Source organism: Athene cunicularia (genome assembly GCF_003259725.1).
Source record: "Athene cunicularia isolate RWA chromosome 27 unlocalized genomic scaffold, athCun1 chr27_part1, whole genome shotgun sequence".
Lineage (NCBI taxonomy): Eukaryota > Metazoa > Chordata > Aves > Strigiformes > Strigidae > Athene > Athene cunicularia.
In genome coordinates this window covers 3,172,636-3,197,587 of record NW_020799138.1, presented here as the reverse complement: position 1 = coordinate 3,197,587, position 24,952 = coordinate 3,172,636, and the positions used below count along the sequence as shown (strand labels likewise).

At 41.9% G+C, this 24,952-nt stretch overlaps 1 protein-coding gene across 1 annotated transcript in view; it reads left to right on the top strand.

Annotated features, from left to right (window-relative positions):
* The window catches only part of TANC2 (tetratricopeptide repeat, ankyrin repeat and coiled-coil containing 2), a 272,868-nt gene that overhangs the window by 139,620 nt on the left and 108,296 nt on the right, over positions 1 to 24,952 (top strand). The window contains 2 exon segments of the mRNA XM_026864615.1: positions 6,319 to 6,429; positions 23,896 to 24,044. Of these exon segments, the coding sequence (XP_026720416.1) occupies positions 6,319 to 6,429; positions 23,896 to 24,044 (260 nt within the window).

Sequence of the window (24,952 nt, the reverse complement as noted above, 5' to 3'; positions counted from 1 at the left end):
CTCATCTGTGTAAGGTGGGCAGAGGACAAAACTGGGGAGAAACTGGGGACTCTGCCCAGGACCTGCCCCGTTGGAGCAAGTCGAGAGAATCGAGGCGTGTGGCACCCTGTGTTTTTATTTATAACGATGAAGAGTGAGTTGGTGTAACAGAAAGTTGTAGTGGTTTGTGTTAATTTAGTTCAGGGCACTGTAATACACATTTCTGTAATGCTTGTAAGGAGCCAACACAAGGAGAGGCTCCCGGGTACCCTGGGATGGTGTCCCGATCCAACGTCGGCAGAGGTTTCGTTACGATCCCAAGAGCGAGATTAAGACACAAACGAGGTCAAATGCTGTATACCCAAAATAGGTTTTTATTATTAAAAAAGTGAAGAGGGGTAGCGATAGGACAGAGTAGAAGGAAAAGGCAGAAATAAAGCAAGGATGCAGAACAGGGCTGCAAGAATAGTCACCACCATGGATCCAGTGGCGTCCCGTTGGTCCTCAGTCTTCAGTTCTTCTGTGGTGGGTGCACACGGGTCTGGCTTTGGTGGTGGATGCACCAGATCTGCCCTCAATGGTAGATGCACAAAGAGAAAGATTTTCTGCTGCCTTTTATAGTTCATCGTACCAGCCGATCAGCATATCTACTTGCCTTTAGTTTTGTTTTTATTTTTTTCTCTGGTCCAACAGGTTGGCGTCAAGGGCAGAAAAGTTTGCCTCTTGTCAGTTCATTAGCAATGCAGGCATGGGGTCTGGCCTGCACAGTAGAGCCACAGAGGGCTCCAGGATGGGGCCAGCTCAGTCCATCTCTGCCCCTGTGAGGAAAGAGTCTGGACAATGCAACCACCAAGAAGTGGAGATTGCATCCTTCAATACACTCCTGCTTCTCTGGGCAGCATCCCCCAGACCAATTCACAGGCCGCAGCAGCTTTTCTTGGAGGTTTGCACAGACACAAGGAAGCTTTGAGACAGTCCCAGGACATTTCAGTCTCTCAGAGATGGCCAGTCCATCGTTCGTGCTACGGGAGAAGAGTCGCTGTTTCCTCCAGCATCTTTCTTGTCCATAGATAGGCTGGTTGCTTGTGTCTCTTCATGGGTGTCTGCACACACACACACACACACAACACACACAGAGGTATAGGTGTATGTATATTGTGGTCAAACCATGGAATGATTTCAGATCTACTGAAATTACTGCCTGAAAAAAACCTCTTGGTTCAATCAGGTCATTAGCTGTTAATAACCCTTTTACAGGGAAGTATTCCTTTCAGAGCAGAAACTGAATTTAGTAGATGAAGCCTTTTGCTAATCCGTGATAATTTCCTTGTATCGCTGCCTTTTAAACTAAAGAAAAACCTTTTTTTTTTAAACTAAAATCCTAACTCCTGTGACAATTAAATGGTAACACAGCAAACGCAATAGAATTAGGAAGCTCAATAGGCTGAACTGGACCACGGTGCTAACAGAGATAAAATGATTACTCTGAATGAGTAAACACATCCTGTTTTTTCTTTGGATTGTATTTATTCAGTAGTAGATGGGATGCTTGGCATTGATCACAAACAGCACCAGAATTGATCCCAGTGCTTTGTGCAGATGTGCAAAGGGATAAACCATCAGCAGCTCCTGATACGTGAAGCGTTTTCTGTGTCAGAGGGGCTGTGCAGCTCTCCGTACCACTCGTTCCAGCCTCTGGAATGAAAGTTTCTTCAGGAATAACTAGTATTGGCATACAGGTTTGAGGAGAATGATGAATTGGGCTCATGGTTTCTGTTCCTCATGTGGGCATACTCTTCAAATACTTAGAATCTCTATTAAAGACACTCTTAAATAAAAGCCAGTCGGCAGACTGCTTGATGTTGCAGCTTCTAATATTTTTTTTTCCCCTTGTGTTCGTTTAACAGAGCTTTATTGCAGTCCTGTGCATCTATTCTAAGTACACATTTCCTTTTTAATTCATGTCTAGCTGTATGTTAGGTGACGAGGTTATTTCTCTTCTGTCATCAGAGGAAAGAAAATGGAGCATCTCCCATCTCCGCTGATGAAGAAACATTGTTGGGGCTCAGCGGGTCTTTGGATTTTATTGCCTGTATCTTCTATTGTATGGTTCTTCTTGTGTAAGAAACCACCTATGGGCTAATAATCAACAGGCAATCCTGAAACCCAGATAACAGAATTCTTCCTCTTTTAGAAGAGCAGTTTCTCTCAAATGTATATTTTTCAAAAAAAAACCCCAAACGTTATATACAGTTTTTAAACTTGTTTTATATTCCTGTCGGTTTTTAAGACTTCGGTCGTTGGTGACAGTGTAATACTTAGAGTATCCATGTGGATATTAAGGAGAATTAGCATGAAAACCAAGTAAGGAATAATTTATATCTTTGTCCCCACTGGAAGATAGACCACCTGCTGCAGAAAGTGTCATAAATGAGCCATCTAATTAAACTTTCTGAATGCCTGCCCTGGTAATTGTTTTGTATTACATGGTTAACTCCTACCCTAGAATTACCATCCCTTTTCTTGCCCGGGAAAAGTTGCTGTCAAAGTCAAATGAGAATTTTATTTGGACTGAAGGAAGGATTTTCAGTTCTGCTCTACTGGCTTGGATACCAATGGGGATTAATCTCACTAAGAACTGCAGGAACTAGCCCCAAAAATGTGCAGTATTTGTTTTAAATAACTTCTCTAGGTATTTAAATTTAAGTTCCGACATTAGGAGTAGCAAGTCAGTTCTTGTCTGATGCCCACGTTGTTTGTCGTGGAGCCCTCGGGAGCAGGGACAGCCCGTGGAGTGTACGTGGGGCGCGGCCACTGCCATCAGCTCTGGGGCTCTCATCGGCCAACGGACCCGGGCAACGGGGCTGTGACTTCAGGCTACCTGGAATCAGTACGTTTTTCTGAATTAGACCTGCCTTTTGCAGTTCTAGAAAGACAGCTTTACTAACTACTGACCACACAAATTGTTCTATTTTTATAACAGCTTACATAGCTGGGTTTTTTGGGTACAGAATTGAAGAAATACTGGTCCCTGCTCAAAAAAATGGCAGTTGTGTAACAGGAAGGGCTATTTTGATGCTGTTTAATGCCTGGAGTCGGTCTGGTTTGTACAGAAAACCTTACAGAAATAAGAGGCCTAATGGACAGGAACAGGTATAGAATACTTCAAATATTTTTTTTCATGCTTTTGTTAGTTTTTATAGTATGTGCCAAATGTTCATCCCATGACTTTGATCATAAGATTTGCCTCACGGGGGGATGTTCAGGACCTAGGCAAACTATTGTGTATGAAAAGTCACTTTTATAGAAAGATCAGTGTTATCCTTTAACATTTGGCTAAAAAATGGCAAAACAGATTTCTCAGTTTATGGCATTTCCATTTGTTATTTATTCCAGTAGAAAACTAATGCCCAAATATGAATCTCTCAGGATAATCTTCATTTGGACAGGAGTCAGGAGTGATTAATTCTTTTACGTAAAAATCCTCCTTTCATGCAATTGGGTTACATATGAGTTAGGAGGGTTTTTTGTCTTTTTCGGGTTCAGAATATCTGAAACAAAAGAAACTGTTGCTCTATGGCTTTTTCCCAATCTGCAGTTACACTGAGAAGATTATATTAACTCCAGGCTTTTAGTCAAGTCTTTTAAGTTTTGTTGACATAGTGTATCTTGTTTGGTGGTAAGAGGCATTTTTAAGACTTTAAGTCATGCTTTTTAGGGGAGAAAAACATAAATAGTATCAAATGATGTGTGTGGCTAAACTTGCAGTACAGTGAGAATTCACCATGGTTTTAATAGGAAGTTGTTTGTTGTCCTCAAAAGAAAAATCAGTGGATGAGCTTGGTGAAGCCACGAGCTGATCACTTCTGCTGTCCTAGGCCAGTTGTTTGGAGAAGGCAGGAATTAATTAATCAGGTGAACATCAGCAGATAGGGTTGGTTCCTCAGTGAGGAATGAGGAAGATCCAGAAGAGATGCAGAAATCTGTGGAAATGGAGATTGTGGCGTTCCTTACAGATGGGCACTGACCTCTTTGGTGCTGATCTAGTGAATCGTGCAGCTTCTGCGTCTTCTGCAGACTTCTGATACCCCACAGACAGCGGCATCATCGGTATCATCAGCCCCCTTTTGGTTTTTAAATGTCTTCTTCCTCTTTGGGTTAGTAACTCAAGTAATCTTCAGTGCAATACCTTCTGGTGACAATCCCATTGCAGTCATTAACTTCTCCTGAACTATGAAAACCATGGGTTTTTTCTTCATTTCAGAACAAAATGTCATTGCCAAGTGTCACGTCAGATGATTTATAGTTCTAGTGTTAGCCAGATATGATAAAGAAATAAAAGATGAGCTATTTCTAATAGATATATAATAAAAATGACATTTGAAATACACATATTTGTTAAAACTGCAATTACAAATGAAATATTAGTAGGTTGACCCGTGCAGAATTATTATTCTAAACAATTTTCATGCCATAGTAATAGTCTCAGTATTTACGTGTTTTCATTACATCAGTATCTGGCACAAGGTCGTTACTGTGAATACTTTTTTCACTGGTGTTGGCCAGTTTGCAAGCTGATAGGGTGCTTGTGTGTGCCTGTAGGGGTTTGGGGGGGTTTGTCTATACAGTTGACCACTGGTTTGCAGCATTTAGCACCAGGCTGTGTGACTGAGCTGGGCTGCACATCCATGAGCTCCCCGTGCCGGTGGGACGGCAGCAGGTCGGGGGGGAGCGGGGGGCTTCAGCCTGCCTTTATCTCCCGTCAGGCTCTCACATTCCTCTTGCCTGGCACGGCTCATGTTACACCAGCCCCTATAGACTCCAGAGGAGAACGAGCTATAAATACATCTAATATTCATCCAGGATTTTCTTGTGCAAAATGGTAGCGTGGTACCTTCTTTTTGTCAGGTCTCCCGGGATGGATCATTACTGGGGAGAGTATTGGGAAGGTGTTAGCACCTATTTTGGTACAGAGAGGACTGTCTGATTCCTTGCCTATATTCTTCTTCAGAGGGACCGTCTATTGAAAAAACATACCCTAACCTTTATCTCCATTTTTCCCCAACACCCTTTAAAAAAAATTCCTGTGATCGTTTACGCGCCAGCTCAGTTAAAGTGAGCTGGTTGCGTGTAGCCTTCTGGTTCCTCCTCATCAGAACTGCTACGCCTTTTGCTACGCCTTTTCCAACGGCAGGGCCAACCACGCTGGCTGCTCCTTAAAAGCAAAGAGATTTATTGCTGCCTCCGAGGTCATCGTTTGACCTGTTGCGCTTTTATTACAGGAGACACATGAGAACAAACGTGTCCATTCCCCCCCCCATCTTTAGTTTCAGATCCCAAATTTAATTTGCAGGACAGAGAGCTATAAATACAAATTATGTAAATTGAGGCTATTATGCTGAGAATCAGAGAGGCATGAAGCATGCTGACCCACGATACCGTCTGTAGAGTGGCTTTTCAAATTAGCCTTTCACTTTAATGGGCATGTGAGTTTAACGTTGAAATTTAATATAATAATATCTGCATATAACTTATTTGCTAGTTTTATTTCTCTGGTCTGGCAGGAATATCTGTTTTAAAACTTAATAAAAGTGTATTAGTAATTATTTTATTATAAACCAGTGTTGCACGGAACTTGGTGTCTTTCGAATTCAGATTGTTAAAACATGCAGAAAAATCCCATTTCTCTAGCACTAGTGGTCAATACTGCTTTGTTACAGACAGTTTTACCTTTTCCCTGTTCTTTATTTAAGTCTCTTGAATCTTTTCTGGATATGCAAGGATGAAAGTGGAGCGCTGGGTTTTTGTCTTGGACAGTAAAGCATTAGTTTTACTCTGAACTTTTGTGTTGAACACCAAATCTGTTTGGTCAGACATTCAGAATGTTTTGAAATTGGAATTTTATGTTCAAAGGAAACAATTACTGAACACAGAATTTGTGTGTTCGTTTCATATATTTATAGTCAAATAGCTTAAATCCTGATGGGCTCTGTGTACCTCTCTATGATCTTAGCTTTTCTGCAGTTGCTGAATTCAGGCCCATTTGCTTCCTATAAAAAAAAAATTTAATAAAGTAGGAAAAAAGGAAGTGTTTAAGAGTATCAAGAATGTGCCTCAGTACTTGTACACTTTAATGTAAGACTGTACAGTTTGAAAGTTTTAACAAGAGCCATCTCCTTTGTAAAGAATGCAGATAATTTTTTTTTTTTCTGGCAAAAAAAAAAATAAGGGTAACCTGATATGAGTCTGACAGTGTCGTTTAGTTAAGTGCTTCCATCTGTTGCTTGCTATTTCCCTTACTCATGACCTCTCTTTCTCTCTCCCACTCCTTCTCCTTAGCCCCTTTGAGGAAAGCAAAGTTTGTTGAGAGCCCTCGAATCCCAGAGTCTGAGCTTGGCTCGCCAACACTTTCTTCAGCACAGAAACTGGACGTTGATGCATACTGCCCTGGTAAGCTGCATGCAAAGGCTCTGCATTAAAGGAGGGAGAACAGGCAATTCCAGTCCAGAAGTGTTTTTAAATGTAGTACGGCTCCTTTTTCTAAATGGTTGATTGGACCTTCCCCAGCCAAGTTTTATTGACTTGGAAACTTGAATAAGTATTAGTTTCTAATTGATGCCCATTTACGTTTGTTACTTGCAGTTTTGCATGTGGCTGCTCTCCCCTCAGAATAATTTAGAAGATCTCGAGAGATGCTTTTGAGAAGATAAAAATGATTCAATAAACATACGACTTTAAATTTAATTTTTAATGCTGGTCTTCAGAGAAGCTGGAATAAAACCCCATTTCAGAAATATGATTAGATCAACTAGTGCACAAGTATAGGATCTTGGGTTTACCTGCATCCAAGAATATTGCTTTTTTGATTTTTTAAAAATACTAAAAAAAAAAAATTCTTAAGAAATAGCTTCTCATTTATGTATCCTGTGGTAATTGCTTTTAAAAGTATACATCTTGCTAGAGGCCTCTGGTTGAAACATAAATAGAAATGGGTCTTGTCCCTCCCTGGCTTAACCCCCTGTGTGTCTGACGGTTTGGGCAGGCAGTTGCATAAATACCTTCAAGCCCAGACAGACCTCATGCAGATGTGTGAGGGCCGTTAAATCTTTATATAGCCGCATCTCGCTGCCAGCTCGGTATCATTGCCCAGATTCTTCCTAACTTGGAAGTGGCAACCTGGGGAGAGCTGGATGCTGTGGTGGAGGTGCTGCCCTCCGAGGAGGCTGGGACCGGGGCTGTCTTAAAGCAGCAGCAAGTGTTTCAGTGGATTTTTGACTAAATTCTGCCTTTTTTATCCCCTGGCTCTCCCTAGTTTATGAACCAGAGGGACACGTATTCAGTATAGGCCTTGGATGGGGTAAAAGGAGGTTGAGTGTTTTGGAATGGCATGTAAATACGTCATATTTGCCTCTTAAATGTGTAGCTTCAGTAGAAAAGGTCATATTAATAAATGATTCTCTGAAATCAGTGTATCGTTTCTTTCTGTGGATGGTAAGCCTAGAGTATTCACAAGTGGAGGAATTACTGAATGTTGTCCAGATTTTGTATGTGATCTTTCTTTAATGTATTGTGTTTGAAAGAGGAGTTGTCTTGGGGAGGAAAAAAAAGTCCCTGTGCTTGGAAATGCCTCCTTTGAGGCTGTAGTTGCTGTGAAAAGTGCTGCTTCTTTTCAGTCATCATGAGTTACAATTAAAATTTTACTGTTGCAGCCCCTTCTTCTTCTAACTAAATAGCTTCTACTGTCTTGTTTATAATTGTTAATAATTATAAACTTATTATGATTGCATCCACAGAGAATTATTATTGCATTATAATTTGGCTTAAAAAGCATAAATTCCACATTCCCGTGTCTTGCATTACGTCTTGCAGGCGTGCTTGCACGTGTGTCTCTCCCTCCTGCCCCAGGTTTGCTTGCCACGGTGTTCTGAGGAGCTGGACTCCTGCCAAGCCCAGGAGCGGGCTCTGACAATGGGATCTGTGATTATTTTTTTTTTTTCCCCCCTTTTTTTTCTTTTTTTCTTTTTGATCTCCTTCTCTTGCTGATACTGTAGTGATCTGAAAGGAAAAGTGGAGTTTCCTGCTGCCTTGAAGTATCATTAGAGAAACATGAAGCATCATTAAGGAAGGAAAAAAAAAAAGTAGGAGCAAGAAAGTTGTCACAGCACATGCTGGTGAACAGCACTAGCTTGGAGTAAAGGTAGAGACTTGAGATGAGGGGTTTCAGATGGCTTCAGACTGGTAAAATGTGCGTGCTGAGGGAGCTGCTGGGGAGCCCCTCTCTCCCTGGTGTCCGTGGTCTCCATGCATGCATCCAGCTGGGAAGCTGCCTTTGCCCAGGTCCAGGGACTGGCGGGTCTGAAGAGCCCAGCCAGGTTTGTGTCAGCAGCACGGGACAGGCTGGTGACGAGGGAGCAGAGGAATCACTGGGGAAGGGTTTCTGGAGCTGTTCGTAGAGGGAATTTGTGGCACGTGGAGTTTCCTCTTGCAGTGCTTGAGCTCCTCCCTTATGCCCCGCTCACGCAGGGTGAGCAGTCACCCCATGGATGGTTACTCATCTTCGATGGTAGATGGTTACTCATCTTCCATGGTAGATGGTTGATGCTTTTCCTGCCTGGATTTATGGTTCCTGCTGGGAAAACAGCGGTGATGGGAGGGCTGGAGGTTTTGCTGGGCTGGAAGGCTGGGTTGGAGGAGCTCAGGAGATGAGACCTGGGAAAGAAGTAGGTGTCTGGGGAAGGTGGCTGTGTAACAAAGCAAAGAAAACAAAGATCTGGACAACTCATGAGAACCAAAGGACTTTGAGTCTGGGCATAGCATCCAGTTTCTCATGGGAAGGTGTTGGAAGAGGGGCCAAGTCCTGCTCTGGACTGTGGCAAAGCCTGCAGGCACTGCCTGTAATCACTTTTCCAAGGAAATACAGGTTCTTTCTTCAGTGTTAGGCTTATTTTAACCCTCTTCTAAAATGTGTGCATCCTGTGAAGGATGTTAGCACACAGTGTTAAATCCCAGGCGTTTCCAGGAATGATGATATGAGTTGAAAGAAGGAAAAAAATAAGGCAGAAAATACGCTAGAGCCTAGCAGTTGAGTGGAGGTGGAGTGGTTTGTAAAGTGATCCCTGACAAGTAATGTAATTAATTATACACTTAAAGGCAGTTTAAAACACTAAATAGCAATGGGGAGAGAACATTATCTACTCTGCATATAAAAATGATTATTTCAATTTGAGATGCCTAGAGATGAAATTTTGCTCAATGCTAAAAATGTTTATTTTAAGGCTTCAGGCAAATTTCAGCACATTCCAGGGAGGTGGTTTCCTGAGCAACCAGGGTGCCACCGCTTGGCCTCTCGCGCTGCTGCGGGGGATTATTGCTTTTGACATCTTGCGGTGTGAATCAGGGAACGAGATGATGTGCTCTGGACATTTTAACGTTGAGGAAGGAGAAAGAAGAGCGAGGTGGTTAGTATCTTCTGAGGGAAGTTCTAATAGCGAGGGCATAGTAAAGTTTTAAGCTTGCTATAAAAATTTTTTTGAATTATATTCTTAGTTTTGCTGAAGAAGGCAATTACATTCTGTAAGATGAATTTAATCTACTTAAGTGAAAGTAGAAATTGGCCCACATTTTACACTTGTTCCATTTAAGATGATGACAAAAGAGCTTTGAGAAATACATTTCTATCAGAATTAAATATTTTGGTAAAAGTTTTTGTGATTGCTGTGGTCGTTTAGAGTTCAGTCAAAGCCTTTTTAACTTGGAGTGTCTGTCGTGGAGAAGTTGTTCCTTGTTTCTTGACTCAGCGGTGACTTTATACGGAGGGTCTGGAAGGAGTGTGATCCATCCTCCCTCCCTGTCTGCTCCCGTCCTGCTTGGCAGAGGTGTTTGCGTTTTCCTTCCTGTCAAACTTTCTAAGGCAGTGGGATGGCTCAGGGATGACACCTGCACGGCCACCGTCGTTCTTTAAGGGGAATAACATGGAAGAGCAGTAGTTGACCTTCAAACCTCTGTTCTTCAACTCTTAAAAATTTTCTGTAATGGTCTGATGGTTCACAGTTTAATGTGTAATATTTTTTTCCCCAAATTTATCTCAGCTCATTCGTGTGGTGTCCAGGCTTCTTGGTTCTGCTTAGAGTCTATCACAAGAGCATCTTTCTTTGAACTGCTTTTTGGTTTTAGCATGGTAGTTAAAACGTATTTTGACTTACAAGTGCTCAGAAAACCTATTGGAAGCAGTCTGAGATGGATAGTGCTTTCAGGTAATTGCCTTTTGTCTTAGATCAATGTTTGCAGTTGCATTTTGTGTGATTTATTACCTTGTCATTACGTTTCAAAGGCTAAGTATGTTATGACATTATCTTTTAATTTGATTAAATTTCTTCTTCAGAAATTTTGGGACACAAATCTTAAACGTCTGGTCAGGGGATGTTTGCTTGTTCCACATTAGGCTGGCAGGCATCTGTTTCCATCCCTAATTGAGTTAGGTACCTTCGCGGTGCCGCCGCCACGGATGCGGAAGGGTGATTTACCATCACAGCATCGTTTCTGTTCATCTCATTGCTCCTTTTTCTCTCTCTTTTTTTTTTTTTTTTTTTTTTTTTTTTTGACATCTGCTTGCTGCTGCTGCTTCTTTCATTTCATGTGAAATGTGTATTTTTCATTTTACTTAAGCCACATGCTTCTCTTAAACACAACAAAACATTTATCAGGTGTTAGAAAAAAGCTTTTAACAGGGAATGCATAAAACAGTGTTGTACTCCTGATTTTTCATGGTGAAAACATAGGCAATGAGCCAAACACACCCACCCCAAAAAATCCCTAAACAAATTCAGCCAGCAGGATCCTTGTCCAACCTCTGTCATACTGGACACTGATAAATTGAGAGGAAGGCAAGGGAATAATCAAACCAGCCATGGCTTGACAAATGGTTTTACTGTTGAATCTTGTGGTTGTCCCAGCATTATCAAGCCCACTGACCTGAAGGGAATGGGAAATCGTTGTGATCAGCCCTAATTTCAGAAGAGAGTCGTGGCAGTTCGGTATGTCGGTTGCTATGGAAGCGATTGACTTTTCTCGCGCTTCTCTTGGGAGGACGGTGCTGGTTTCTCCTGCTGTATTGAGAGATGGAAACAGCTTCAGAATAAATTCCTGGATTAACCATCCAAAATTTGCACACACACACACACACACGCATCCCCGAATAAAACAAAACAAATCAACGCGCCCTGTTCTGAGATGCTGACTCTGAGAGAGGAGTAGTGAAGGCATTTTTAGAGTTTCAGCTGTTTGGGATTAGCCGTAGACCACTTGCTGTTTGATTTAGTTGGATTTGCTGCAAACTGAAAGTTGCAGCTTGGAGAACCGTGGCTGAGTTTACAATTTAGGGTTTATTGAACCTTCTCATCGAAGGGGAGAGGTGTTCAAGAGAAGAATTGAAAATAATACAAGTTCCATGTAGTATTGCCATATGTTTTAACTGATAAATAATTTCAGATAACATCGTGTTCTTGTAGCTTCCTGATGTGATTCATTAACAGCCAACTTCCCTTTGCAACCTACATTTTGGTTTCATTTATCTGGGGAAAAAAAATAAAAAGGGAAAAAGGGGGGAAGAAAGCTTTTAAGTGATCCAAATTCTGTTTATGTGAAGAACTGTTCAGCTCTGAAGTGTTGTGGCTACTGCCAAAACATATAACCTAGATGGCCCCTGAAGAGCGTGTTTCACACCAGATACTTCAGCAGCAGAATTTCCTGCAGCCTAGCACCTTTGGCTGCCCGTCTGGATGGATCCCAGGCAGTCTAATGAGTTGTTTTGCCTCATGAAACAGGAGTGCTTGCTTTCAGTTGGCCTGTTGGGAAACAGTAACTTTTTTGTGCTAATCCTTTGGCTTACTGAATATTTATAGCTTTCTGTGTTGCCAGCAAGTAAATATGAACACAAGCAAACCAACCCTGCTGGTTTTGAAACTGTCAATGATGGGCCTACCAGGGTTGGTGTAAAGCCTCCTTTTCTTCCACATCTGAGCAGATGTGACTAGGCACTTGATAGAAGACTTTCTTGTATGGATGGAGCATTGGAGACCTGCCCTGTACTGTGTACTTGTCCTGTCTATTGCTGATGGACAACGTCAGACAAGGTCTGACTTCTCACTGAACGAGTGACTCCTGGCAGAGAAGTTTCCTCTTCTAGGGTATTATTTTTAAAAGCAAGGGCAGCCTGCACTGGTGCTCCCAAATATCACAGCTCGGGCAGTATGGTTGCAAAAGTGTGATGGTCTTTGAAAAAAAAGGTACTCGGGGTTATGTCAGGGATCAGTTGCGCTGGGAAGCTGATGTGTAGGGTTTGTCTTCGTTACTGGCTGTAGGTCACTGTCTTGCTCCGGGATTGTATTCCGATGATGACCATCCATGTCACTTAGCTGCCTTTGGGTGTAGAACATCATGCTTTAGCTGCAAGCAAAATTGAGGATTAGGTTAGTCCAGAGACTGTTCCAGTAGGTGATGTACGTGCAGTGATTGCGGGTCTTGGACCCTGAGCCCAGTGTAGACCTTCAACGCTGTCCAAGTAGCCCTTCCAGGCTCAAATGCCCTTTTATCACCACATCTGCAAATGGCTCCATCTTCAACAATTTGGTTGGCCTAACGTATCCATCTGTAAAACAGAATTACCTGCTAGGGATAGAACAAAGACATGGCTAATAATGAAACATGTTGCCGTATCTTTCACCAGAGTCACTGCACCTTCTAATGAGAGATAACTTACCTAGAATTTCAGTCTGAAGCAACTTCAGTTCTGGCTTAGATAACAGGACATTGATTTATCTCTAACCTAACCTACTTAGGTACAAAGTATCCTGTCTCAGACCAAGAAATCATTCCTATTGAGAAGTTGGAATGTTTGGGGGGGGTTTTGCCCTGTAGGTAATGGGTAACAAATCTGTCTCCGTGCTTGCCTTCTGCTTAATTTCTCTTGGACTATTTATTATGCTTGGTCATCAAAGGCATCGACTGCCCGTATCATCCTACTGAAATTTTCAGCTGGTTTTCTACCTTCAGGATCTCAGTTTATTGCTGACAGAATTGGTAAAATGTGCCTTTTGAACTCCCAGCAGTGCTGCTCACTTGTTGCTAAAGACTCTGGTGTTTCTCAGCGTCTTCATGAACTGTCACAGGAGCACTGGTCTGTACCCGCATTCTGTAATTATAAATTCTACTCAAAACTAAATCATTGTCCCCGGATTTTCCTTTCTTCAGGAGAAAAAGCTCTTCAATACTGCCAATTTGAGGAAGGTACTACCTGTCAAATTAGATTTGGGAAATCATTTCCACTTTGTTCATTTTGTGGTAATTCTGTTTCTACTCGGCACCTGTCAGGCTGAATTAGCCGTACCTCGGCACGTGTCGGCTGTGAGCCGCGGGGCAGCATCCCGGGGCTGTCCCACTTCTCCTTGGGCTCCTGCTTGCAACGCTGTTGATATCTTCACACAAACCTAATCTTCCATCTTAGCTCCCGGAGCTATTGATTTCTTTAGGTGTTCTTTAGGCTGAGTTTAATTTGAAGTTAGCCTTAACCTTATGTTTATGCCTGTCATAAGTGGAAATACTGGGATGCTAGCGAGGCAGAAAGGAAGGGAATGCTGGTTGCTGGAGCTCTTTGTCATGGTTGTGGCAGTTAGCCTTCCTTTTTTCCTTCTGGGTCAGATATTTATTCACAAATATTTTAGAATCTAGAGGAAGCGGTCAGTAATTCTTTTTTTCCTACAAAGTTTTGAGATACTGTTATTTTGTTTCAAGCCTTTATGGAGGCAAAACCCTCAGTGTTCGTGTTACCAGCTGTAACAATAGAAGAAGGGCTGGTTGCATTTGTAGAAAGCTGCTCACTTCTTTTATAAACCTGATTCCCATGTTTTAATGCATACATGAGGCCAATGGATGCTCTTTTTTTTTGTCCTAAAAAGTTCAAAAAGTGCTTGAACCTCAGTGATACTGTGGAGAGCTTCTCATAAGTGAAAATATGCAGCACTCTGAAAGCCACACTATTCCTTCTGCTCTTTTACCAGTTGCCTTGACTTCCTAACCCTCCTCAGGACTGCAGAACAAGTACTTCTTTATTCTTATCCAGCATGAATATTGTTCCCTTTGCTGTAATTTGTTTTGATCATTGGTATCCCCCCATCCCGTCTGTTCCTTGCTCTGGGGCAGCACAGCTGCACTTGTACCCTGAAGAAAGGAGATCAATTTGCTCATAACCTCCTGCACCACAGTAGATTGTCTACTTTATTAAGCAGAATTTTTTGACGTTTTATGTCACTAATTATTTGACTCCTAATTGCTTGAAAAATAATTGCCTTGGATGCAAACATGAACGTTTTGGCCAGCCGCCAGCTTGAAAGCACAGCCTTCCCGGGAAGCATTGATGATACTGCCGTATCTTCAATTCCTCCAGTGGTCTGTAACTTACTGTGGGGTCCAGAATTGCTGCGTTTGGTCTGAGGCTGTAGCAGCCTTCCTCTCAGACTCCTCTACTTGCTGTCTTCTGTTTTCTCCTAGCTGAGTCCCTTCTGGCTCCATCTGTTCCCGTGGGGAGTGCTTGTCCCTCCGGGGAAGCGTTGTCCCACCACACGTGTTGGCATCTGGAGCAGGTCTCTCGTGCTGCTCTCCACTCCTGGCTGCCAGCAGAGCCTGCCTGGAAAAGTGTATCAGGCCCCACAACATTCCTGGGCTCCCTCCTGTATTCCCATCTCTTCTTGACATCTGGTTTGCTTGCCCGGCAAGAGGAGATGCGGTGATGTGCGTGGCTCCCTGCGTGGCTGTCACATGTGCCTTCCCCCCTCTAGTAACTTCAGTGTTGTATTTCCACCCAAATTACAGGAGGAAAATTGCAGATCATACGCCGTGTAACTTCAGCACGCACGGTGTGGTTGGGTTTATTTTTGAGTGGTGTAAGATTTTCATTATGCTTTATAGAAACAACAGATTTTAAGTTGGATCTCATCCGAATGGACAGTAGGGTTTTCTCCCTCTAATCATCGAGGGGATGCTCGTTAGCAACGGCCCTAGACATTGGCTCTATTTGAAAACAGTTCTGAAAAGCATTGAAAACCCTCTGTTACATTTGTGGTTGCTACTAGAATTGCCTCTAGCAGTTTTACAGACGTCTGTGCGAGTACTGGAAGTGATGGAGTTATCAATTTTAGCCCACTGCTGGAGTACCTGAGAATATTTCAGTTTGCAGTTGTGCCACGTAACAGCCTGCCCAGTCTTTTGCTCTGATGCTGTGAACATGCTGTGAAGGATTTTTTTATGTGTATGAATTTATGACATAGAAAGTAAGAATCAACCAATAATGTTTTCATGCTTGATATTCTAGTAAGTGGTAACAGTAGCTTAGTACATCTCTGTAGTAGTTTTTATATCCAAACTAATTGTGAAATCTTTAAAGGTCCCTTCCACCCCAAACCATTCTACAATTATTTAGGTATATAATGGTAGTAGGTTTTAAAGGTTGTCAGTATTGGGAATGCAAAGGTCATCATTTAGTCTGACTTGCTTTTAATAAAACTTATTTTGAAAATGTGCTAATGGATCAGATGGAGTAAAGACAAGGCCTTTTATAGTGTCATGGTCTCTCCTCGCTGTTATAAACCCACAACCTCCCATTTCACAGTAGTTAAAGGCTACAGTAAAGTGTCATCATTTGCCTTAGTAAAGTTATCTCTCATCATAAGCTAGCCGTGTTTTGACCTGGCAAAGCTATCTTGGGAGAAGAAAAGTTATTTGTAAAAATCTCTTTCTGCATATTTTACTCCCCAAGAAGCTCAGATGGTGAAATTGTGGCTGGATGCTGCCTTGAGGGTAAGAGAAAAGGATTTTCAGCAGCCTCTGCCACTGTTGTAGCTGCTGAGGATGGAAATAAGTGGGGTCTTCGGCAGATGGAAACCTAAATTGATTTTGTGCAATGATGGAAATATTACACACAAATATATATGTTTCCAAAGGTTTCCTGCAACTTTACGTTTGCCACTGTTCACTGAGCAGGGCTGGCTTGACCCGGAGTGAAGGAGGGGAGCAGGCAGCCTGTGGAGGTTTGGTGGACACCCCCTCTGTGGAGGGCTGCACCCTTTGAGAATTCTCATTGCAGCTGCAATCACCCCAAAAAGTTCAGGAGGAGGGACTTTCTCTAAGCTTCTACTGAAGTCTTGCTGCCATACGGTCGACTGTGTTTTTACCATGAACTTTGTACTCCATCACAAAAGTAAAACTTGGTACTAAAGTTGCCTGATAGCAGAGATAAGCCAGCTCCTGCTTTACATTTTCTTGCTGATTCTTAACATTGGTGATGTATAATGTGTATTTGTGAGATTTGTATCAGGAGGGAATGTGAGAGGGTTTGAAAAACAATAGCTGGAATTAAAGTGTTTGGGCGGATGCTATGTGACATACCTAACATAGCAAAATAAATGTACAAAATACAGTTTATGTATTTTACACAGATTTTAACAAACAAACAGTATTTGACAGAAGTGTTTGTTCTTTTTTGATTGTGAATCATATTAAAAAAAAACCTTCCGCATCAATAAGAGTGTAAGAAACCGTCCTCAAACCTGTCTGGAATAAAAGGTCAGTTCAGAGAGCTAAAAAATAAATACTAAACAACTTTATTTAAGAGACAAGGCCTTTGATCAGTCGGTGTTTGATGAGGGGTTGTATGTTTAGAGCTGGGAGCACTAGGGCCAGGTTTGTGATCAGGTGATGTTTCAGAGATAAAAACTGTTACAGCTGAAACTGTAAAGGAAGAAATAATTGCATCTCTGCTTTCCATCAGGGGGGGACTTACTGCCTCGGTCATGTTGTCCTTGATATGGTAAAGAGCTCAGGAACCTAAGTGGAATCCCGCTTTTAGGAAATGTTCTGCATGCTCAGGCTCATATTTATGGTAATTGTGGCCTTTTTTTGTATGTATATATATATATATATATATGTTTAGTGATCATTGCACTGAATGTCCTCTCATTTCCCCAGTAATTCCCTTTTCATTGGTACTTAAATGGCAGCTGCAATAAAGAAAAATTCGTCCCCAAATGAGCATGTAGAGGTTAGGTCTTTTTTTTTTTTTTAAATCTAGAACATGGAATGCATTGAATTAGATTTTATGATAGCATTGAAATTACATTTACTGTCTATCTCTGGCTCAGTATGGTTTCTATTTAACAATAACTGTCTTTCTGACAGTCTGTTTGAAGGAATATTACAGGGCATCACCACAGAGGCAGCGGGAAGGACTGGTTAGGCAGCAGTATTTCCATGTGATGCAGAGGAGAATTTATTTTGTTTGAAATTCTCAGAGGGAATGTGTGTTGGATTCATGCAAGAGAGTGACTTAGTGGCATTAATGATGGGAATTTTTGCAATTTCTCATAGAGATTATCGGATAGAGCAGCAGCAGCCACTAAAGCAAGCAGAGCTTGAGCAGTACACGGGGCCTGAATTGAGTCAGAGCCACAGTTTGAACACCTTTGTAGTTCAGAGTTAATTTTTTGGGGCTAGCTAGAGGACTTTTACTAAGGATCTGAAGAGCAACAGTACAAAAATGGACATTGAAAGCAATGTGTATGGGATAGCCTTTGTCCCTTATTGGTTAAGTTTTTCAAAATCTCTTCCTGATGTAAACAAGACTAATGAAAAAACCTTCCATTAATTCTGAGATTAGGGGGATATGCAGAAATGGTCAAGGGCATTTTCCAAATATAGCTCAAGTGTATCCAGAATAATTTAAAGCAGATGTACATAATAACGGGACAGATTCAGGTCACATGGAGAGAGGGAAGTCATTAGATAAAACACCACAGTTACATAATTGAAGATCAAAATCATAAACGGTATCGTTCCTTGCATTCAAAAGGTACTTGCTTTTTCCACATAACTATTCTATTTTTTCTTCGCTAATTCAAGAATTTTTGATTTTTAAGATAAATCATTTCCCTAATCAGGCAAATTCTGTGATGGGTGCCACTAAGTGAAATGTTGTTACCCGGTTCCATTTGTTAGAGACTGGCTGAAATAGGTTTCAGATGTAATTTAAATTCTATTCAAAGTTTGGTTTTAGAAGTACAACCGTTAAACCAAAATTATTCTCGGGAGTAAAGGCGCATCGTTAGTGTCTCCCAGGGATGCTACCCTACGTCGTTTACTCGAAAGATTAGAGGATGGTAGCTATCAAACAAATCATAGCGTTGCAAAATAAATCCTAAAGAAATTTCATTGGCTTGTAAGCAATTGCAGCTGGAATACGTGACAGATTTTATTATAAAAAATGAAAGGACAGAGCAGAAAGTATTTTAAAATGATAATGTTCAAAAACATTGTGTGTTTTGAATACTTCCTTGAAAAAAGCAAACCTAATAACTGTGCTTATAAAATGATATATTTGATTTTCAAGGAAACGCTGTGAACATTTATGAGCACTTACGAACTCCATCCTATTGCCTATGCTGTTAACAGAGGTGTTCGAGTTGACCCTTTCAGAAATACCAGGGGTCTGTGTAGGTAAGACATCCGAGAGACCTGGCAGCATCCATAAAATTGCTCCTAAAGGGCCTAAATCAGGTAAATTCCAGGATGAATTGCAGAGGCCTTCTGATGTATTTGAAGTGGGTTGAATTTTTTGAAGGGAGGAAGGATTAGAGGTATTAAATTGCTTGACAAGTTCAGGTTATAATGTTTCTAATTTGCATTTTGTACAGTTCAGTTAAAAAAAAAAATTGTCATTAATGTAAAAGGTTGGCAAAGGTAGCTTGAAAGTGTGGAGGTGTGCGCTGCTGAGATCTGTTGCAACTCTGGAAGCTAAATTATTAAAAAAAAAAGAAAATAGGTGGTGCCTTAAGGATCTGCACTCTTTTTGAAGCTTCTAAATAATTGAGTGCTGGATTTAATTATTTATTATTGCTAATTACATAGGTGTAACATTCAGAAATTGTTGTTCTGCTACCCAGTGGGCAGAGAGCTCTTGGGCAGGTTTGTGGAGGAGAGATGCTCTGTCTTCTCCTGCATCCTCCCCGCGCACCCCCCGGGCAGCCCCAGGGACCCTCTTGCTCCGCCGCCCATCAGTCCCCGCGCCCCAGCCCTGGTCCTGCTGGGTCGATGGATCGATCTAACGCAGCACTTCAGTCTCTGCCTCAACAGGCTTTTCCATCCCGCAGACAGCCCTGCCTTTGGCAACACAAGCTCTTCTTCGAGAAGTGACCTCCCAGCTTCCAGACCCCTGATCTAATCAACCTTCTGCTTGTCTCCCTGTCCATCCGATCCTCGTGTGGTAGCTATCCAGTATAATTCAATCCAGAAGCAAAATAAATAAGTAAAAAAATCATAGTATGCTCCTCAAGGGCTATAGATGGAGAAATCACATATTCTCATTTTCTCGTTTCTCTTCCTTTGTCTTCTGATTTCAGAGTAATTAAGTCACATTTATGTTGGATTTTTGAGTTTTTTCCCCCATTACCCTGAAGATTGGACTTGTCATACGGGAGCGTTGGGTGCAGGTACAGAAGTCTGAGGGGCTGGTGCTGGTTTGGGATTTCTGCCGTCCCTGCGGCTCCGCGCTGGGCAGCGGGAAGCTCGTGCCCTGCTGATTTTTGCTTTCTTTGCCCCACCTCTGGGTTGCTCTGTGCGTGCAGCAGCGTTAAGACTACAGGCTCTGATCTACTATTTTCAGCATTTTTCTGCTCTGGTAGATAGAAATGCCAGATAGCCTAAACACGTGTCCTTTTAATCTAAAAGGACAACCTGTTTCACATCTCTGTAGGAGCTTTTATTTATTTCTGTCATATAATGCTGCAGTTACCGGTCTCTTCTGAAGATTGAGGATTAAAAGGAAAAAGTATCCTTAATATAGCTTTTTGGTGACTCTACCTAAAATTCGATTGCATATTTAATGTAGTGTTTCGACTATTACTCTTTTTCTTTCACTTTTTAGAAGATTCCTTTAATTTATGTAGAGCTCACTATAAAAGAATCTGAATGTCTGATTTTCGAGTCCATTTGTTTTTGCAGTGAGTAGTAAGGCTGGTTGCTGACATTTTTGTTACACACACCAAAAAAAAAAAAAAAAAAAAAAAAAGCCTGTACTGCTTGGACAATTTACCTCTCTTTCCAGCCAGGCTAACGCTTTTGAGACTAATCTGTCTTGGAGCTGTTGGTGGATTTTTATTTATGTTGTTCGAAATAAGCAATTCACTGCAATCTGTTTGTACTCTGCGGGCTATATCTGTGATGAAAGTCCTTGGACTAGTGGCAAACATCTAGTAAATCTCTTTTAGTTTTGCATCTGACTTTGGTACCTGGAATGCTGACTCCAGGTTTGGAGCTCTTGCGTTGAAATTAAACACAACAAATTCCAAGTGGCGAAAAGTTTCTCTAGTAAATTCTTCGGAGATAATTTTAACTGAGATTCAGAAAAGGCATTTACGGCGTGGGGATCAGTAAATGCAGCGTGTGCAAAGGGGATGGAATCAGAAGTAATTTAATCTCTGCCTAAAGCTGAATTAAGAGGGATGTGTTCGGGCACTGTTGGGGTATCCCATGGGTGCCAGGCAGGTTACTGGCAGGTGCTGACAGGCTGGTTACACCGCGGTGGGTTTGCTATTCCTTCTGTGGCCATTTCAGTGCAATGGGACTTATCGTTAAAAACCTCTCCAGTGAAACCAAACAAGCCATAAATGACTGAACCAGGCAACTGAAGATGTCAGCTAGCATGAAAGTACAAGTTATGTGTTCTGATGGCTGCTGGGGAACGAACAGGAGCCCTGGTGGGTGGGGAGGTGGGTATGGTTGGCTTACCCAGGCCAGCAGCACGCCAGCTCACAAGAACCCTTTCCTTCCTATTGCTTTGCCTGTGTGTACATATAAAAATACAAGCTTTCTGTTGAACACAAAGGGACATAAAATTACACAGTCTCTACAACTCCTTGAAATACTGGTGCACATTCAATGAGTTGGGGAGTTGAGGGTTTTTTTTATTCTTGTTTAAAATTCCTGGCACTGAGCATTTTGATACAGATTTTAAGATTATGGAATGTTTATGCAGAAGCACGTGAGCTGGTGTAGCACGTGCAGCAGCTCCAGACCACAAACCATATCTCAGATCTCCTGGTTGACTTTGGGTTTGCCTGTGCGTAGCCAGGCAGTTTGCTGCTGTTTATTGGGACACTAGAGGTTGCTTATTTGAGTCGACTGTAGTGTGTGTCTTTGAGCTGCTGTAGTTTGTTATAGCAGTAGTGTCAGAATACTTAAAAATAGCTCAGGTCGGTTCTGTTATCAGCTGTGTGCTCAGATTTCCCTGGTGAGTCTGGGAGAACTGAGGGTGCTGAAGTGTGTGAAATGTGGCTGCAGCATCAACTGGATGCACACATGGCAAGGGAGAAGAAAACCAGTCATGCCCTTTCACTGAACTTAGAAAGAGAGTATTAGGTCTTACTGTCAACCTTGAAAGGCAAGTTACAGCTTCTTTCCATAATACCCATTCACAGGCAATCTCAGAGCCCTTACGTCTCTTCTTTGACACTCAATTAAATGACTGCACTTACTTTTTAAGACTTAAAACCAAAAGAGGGAATAATCCAGTACAATAGTGCTTTGCTTAAATTCAAAGTTATCTGTACTTTGAAAACCACGTTAAAATAATTGATAGTTCTGCACTAAATGTGATGTGCTCAGAGCTCGAGTGCTTCAGTCGCAGCTGTTGATCCCTTGTGCCATGAGCAGCATCTCAAAGGTGAATTAGGGCTGTTACCACAGCAGAGAATTATTGTCCTCTCTGTCTTCTGTGTTCTTATGCGGTAACCTGGGATAAGCTCATGATTTTCTTTATTTTACACGTGAAAGACAGCTTTGTGCTCCTTGGAGATATTTTAGGGGTAGTGTAAAAGAAGTGAGGTTTAAGGACAAGGTTAAACCCAGCTCCAAGGAGCAGGTGGTTCTGTTTGGTTTGGGTTCCTAGCACTGAGCCGAAGGAAAGTGGCTCTGCCCAGCAGCCTGCCCCAACGTAGGCTGGGCACTCGCCCCAAATCCTCCCCTGGGTGAGCAACGCAGAGATAGACCCAGTTTGTCCTTCCTGCCCAGGTGTGTAACCAGCACCATTTGAGTGTTACTAAGATCGTGTGTTCTGAAGACAGAATGGGGAATGCATAATAAACTTCTAATAATTGTGAACAGAGCCACATCCTACATAGAGATATCTAGGATAAGTTCTAAAAGTCTACTTTTTTAAAGAAAAAAATAACCTTGGAAATAAAAGTCTCTATAATTTGCATTTTACGTAAATGTATCTGTTCTGGATTTGACTCCCAGAGATAGTAAATGCCCACAGACTGAATGTGGGTGGTCAGCAGTTCAGAAAATTGGGCCATCCATCTAAATTTGTCTCTCTTAAATCTATCCTATTCACGTCAGCGTTGTTTAAATCAGTACAATAGGGATTCAATAACTTCGCTTATTATCATACTATATAATCCCTTTTCATAACAGTGAAGTCACCATGTAAGGACTGCTCCAGATGCTCATCTCCCAAAGTTGACAGTGCTTATGAATGCAGACACGGTTGCATCTGGGATGCTCCAGGGTTTTAATTTGCAGTAGTGCAGGTGAGACACCAAAAAATTGCTCTACGCTTCCGTGCGTTGTACGTTACGAGTTTAAATGAGAGTTTCTGGAAGAAGCTGGCTTAAATTTTTGAGGTCTCATACGTATCCCAGATTCTGTGATTTATGGTGTTCAGTTAAAGTTATCAAAAAGCAATGTTTAAAGTAACGGGTTTTTTTACCGTAGCTTCAGGCTGAGTGCTGGAGCACCCCTGAGCCAGGATGGAGCTGAGAAATGGAGATGGGCTCTTTTCCAGATAATACATTATCGGATGAATAATTAACTGTAGACTAATTTCAAATCCTAATTAGTCTCCTACAACTGCACTAAACACAGTATTGCTTCAGTGTAACGTGGAAAGAACTTGACCTTCAGGTTTTAATACTGCTGCTGGTGTGAGCAGGGAAGAACTTGACTTTCAGAATCCAACTTACCTTTGTGATACTACAAATCAAAAACCTCCACAAATCATAAAATTAAAAAATACAGAAATGCCAATATACATGCCTGGCCTTTTTCTCAGTGTGCATTGCTAGCTTGTTTGTGTTGCTCTTCCCACAGATGGCAGAAAAAATAAATTAGGAAATTTATGTGGAATGTTGTATTTGACCTGTGTCATAAACTTGATGGGGAATTGGCAGGTGGACTTTGCTTTGTATCATGCTCATACTTGACTGCACAAGGAGGTTTGGTGTCTGGAGAGCAGCACTTTCTACGTAACCATGAGCATGTCAGGAGCAGCAGAAGACAGTGGAAGATTCATGTGGGTTTTTTGTCCCATTCTTTGCCCTTAACCACTTGGTAGCACGGGTTGGCTGCTCTGCATCTTGTGGAGTGCTTTTCAAAATGACACGGGTAGCCTTGGTTTCTCGTGGAAGGTACCTCTGCTTGGAGGTAGTTTCTGTGTGAGGAAGGAGAGGGAAGGCTCTCCCTTCTCCATGGTTGCTCCAGGAAATCTCATTCCCTGGTGGCTCCGGTACTTCTGGTATGGGGAAAGCTAGGTGGCTGTGTTTACTTCCACGGGAGGTGCTGAGAATATAGCGAGCAAGAAGGGGAGAAATTACAGCTAATGTTAGAAGAAACATGTATTGACAGCTGGAGCACTGCGTACCCTAAAATTGATGACCAGCATATAATGTTAAACCAGACTTGAATAACAGGAATAACCTGAAAAATCCGGATACTGATGTTGCAGCATGGAAAGTTAGAGGTGTTCTGTTGATAAAACCACCGAGCAGTAGCCAAGGTAAGCAATTCCTGTCTGAATCTGTTCTTGTTCCTGTTTAGGTGACACTGAGCAGGAGCTGGGACCCCCTCCGTCCGTAGATGAGGCAGCAAATACACTCATGACTCGCCTGGGCTTCCTCCTCGGAGAGAAAGTCACGGAGGTACAGCCAGGGCCCCAGTACAGCATGGAGGTGCAGGATGAGAACCAGGTACGACCCCTCCAGTCCTTCCTGCTCGTACAGCAGCATCATGGGTTATATCCAACTGCAGCATGTGAGAGAGCGGTTATTTTCTAATTAGATGGCAGCTGAGTGTCTCATAATGGTGAAATAATTGTTATGAGGTAAAAGGTTGTATCTCCTCGTTAAAGGGTGAATCATCATTACAGTGCAGCAGTACATGTTTCAGGGATCAGCTGCTACCGTGTGAAACAGCTTCTGTTGTTTTTCTGTTTCTGCAAATGTTGTAGGAGTGGGTAGCATTTCTAATCAGATTATAGTGACCAAAATAATCTGTACTTCCATGGCATTTTACGTGCAATATTTCAAAAGTACTTTAGCAATGTTACATAAAGGCTCACAGTTTCTCCGGGAAGGAGAGGTAAGTGGCAATAGCCCGGTTTTACAGATAGTCACAGTTTTGCTCATGTTTGCGGAACAAGGTGATTTCATGCTTGAAAACAGATACAGAAAGCAAATCATAAAATCTTTATTGTGATGGAGTTTGTTACATCCCCTCTGGCTGGCTGGCTGAAAAGCATAACGGCAAAAAGCTCAGGACTACAGTGTAGATTTTGTAGAAACCGCCTGAGTTTCTGCCTCCTTATCCTCAAGCCTGGACGATGTCCCCACTCCCAACAGTGTTGGTAAGATGAGAATGAAACTAGGAGACAGCTTTTTCCTCTTTTTTTTTTTTTTTTTTTTTAAACTGACAGATGGATAGTCCAGTATGTAGCAGAATAGCATAAAACTCAGAAGCCTGATTCTACTCCTCTCTCCTTTGAACAGAGTCATTGCATGACTCTGCAGAAGTCACTTAAGTTTTCACCATAGGCATTAGTCAGAGGACCTGACCTGAGAACCTGAATTCCTTAAAAAAAAAAAAAAAAGACAGTGAA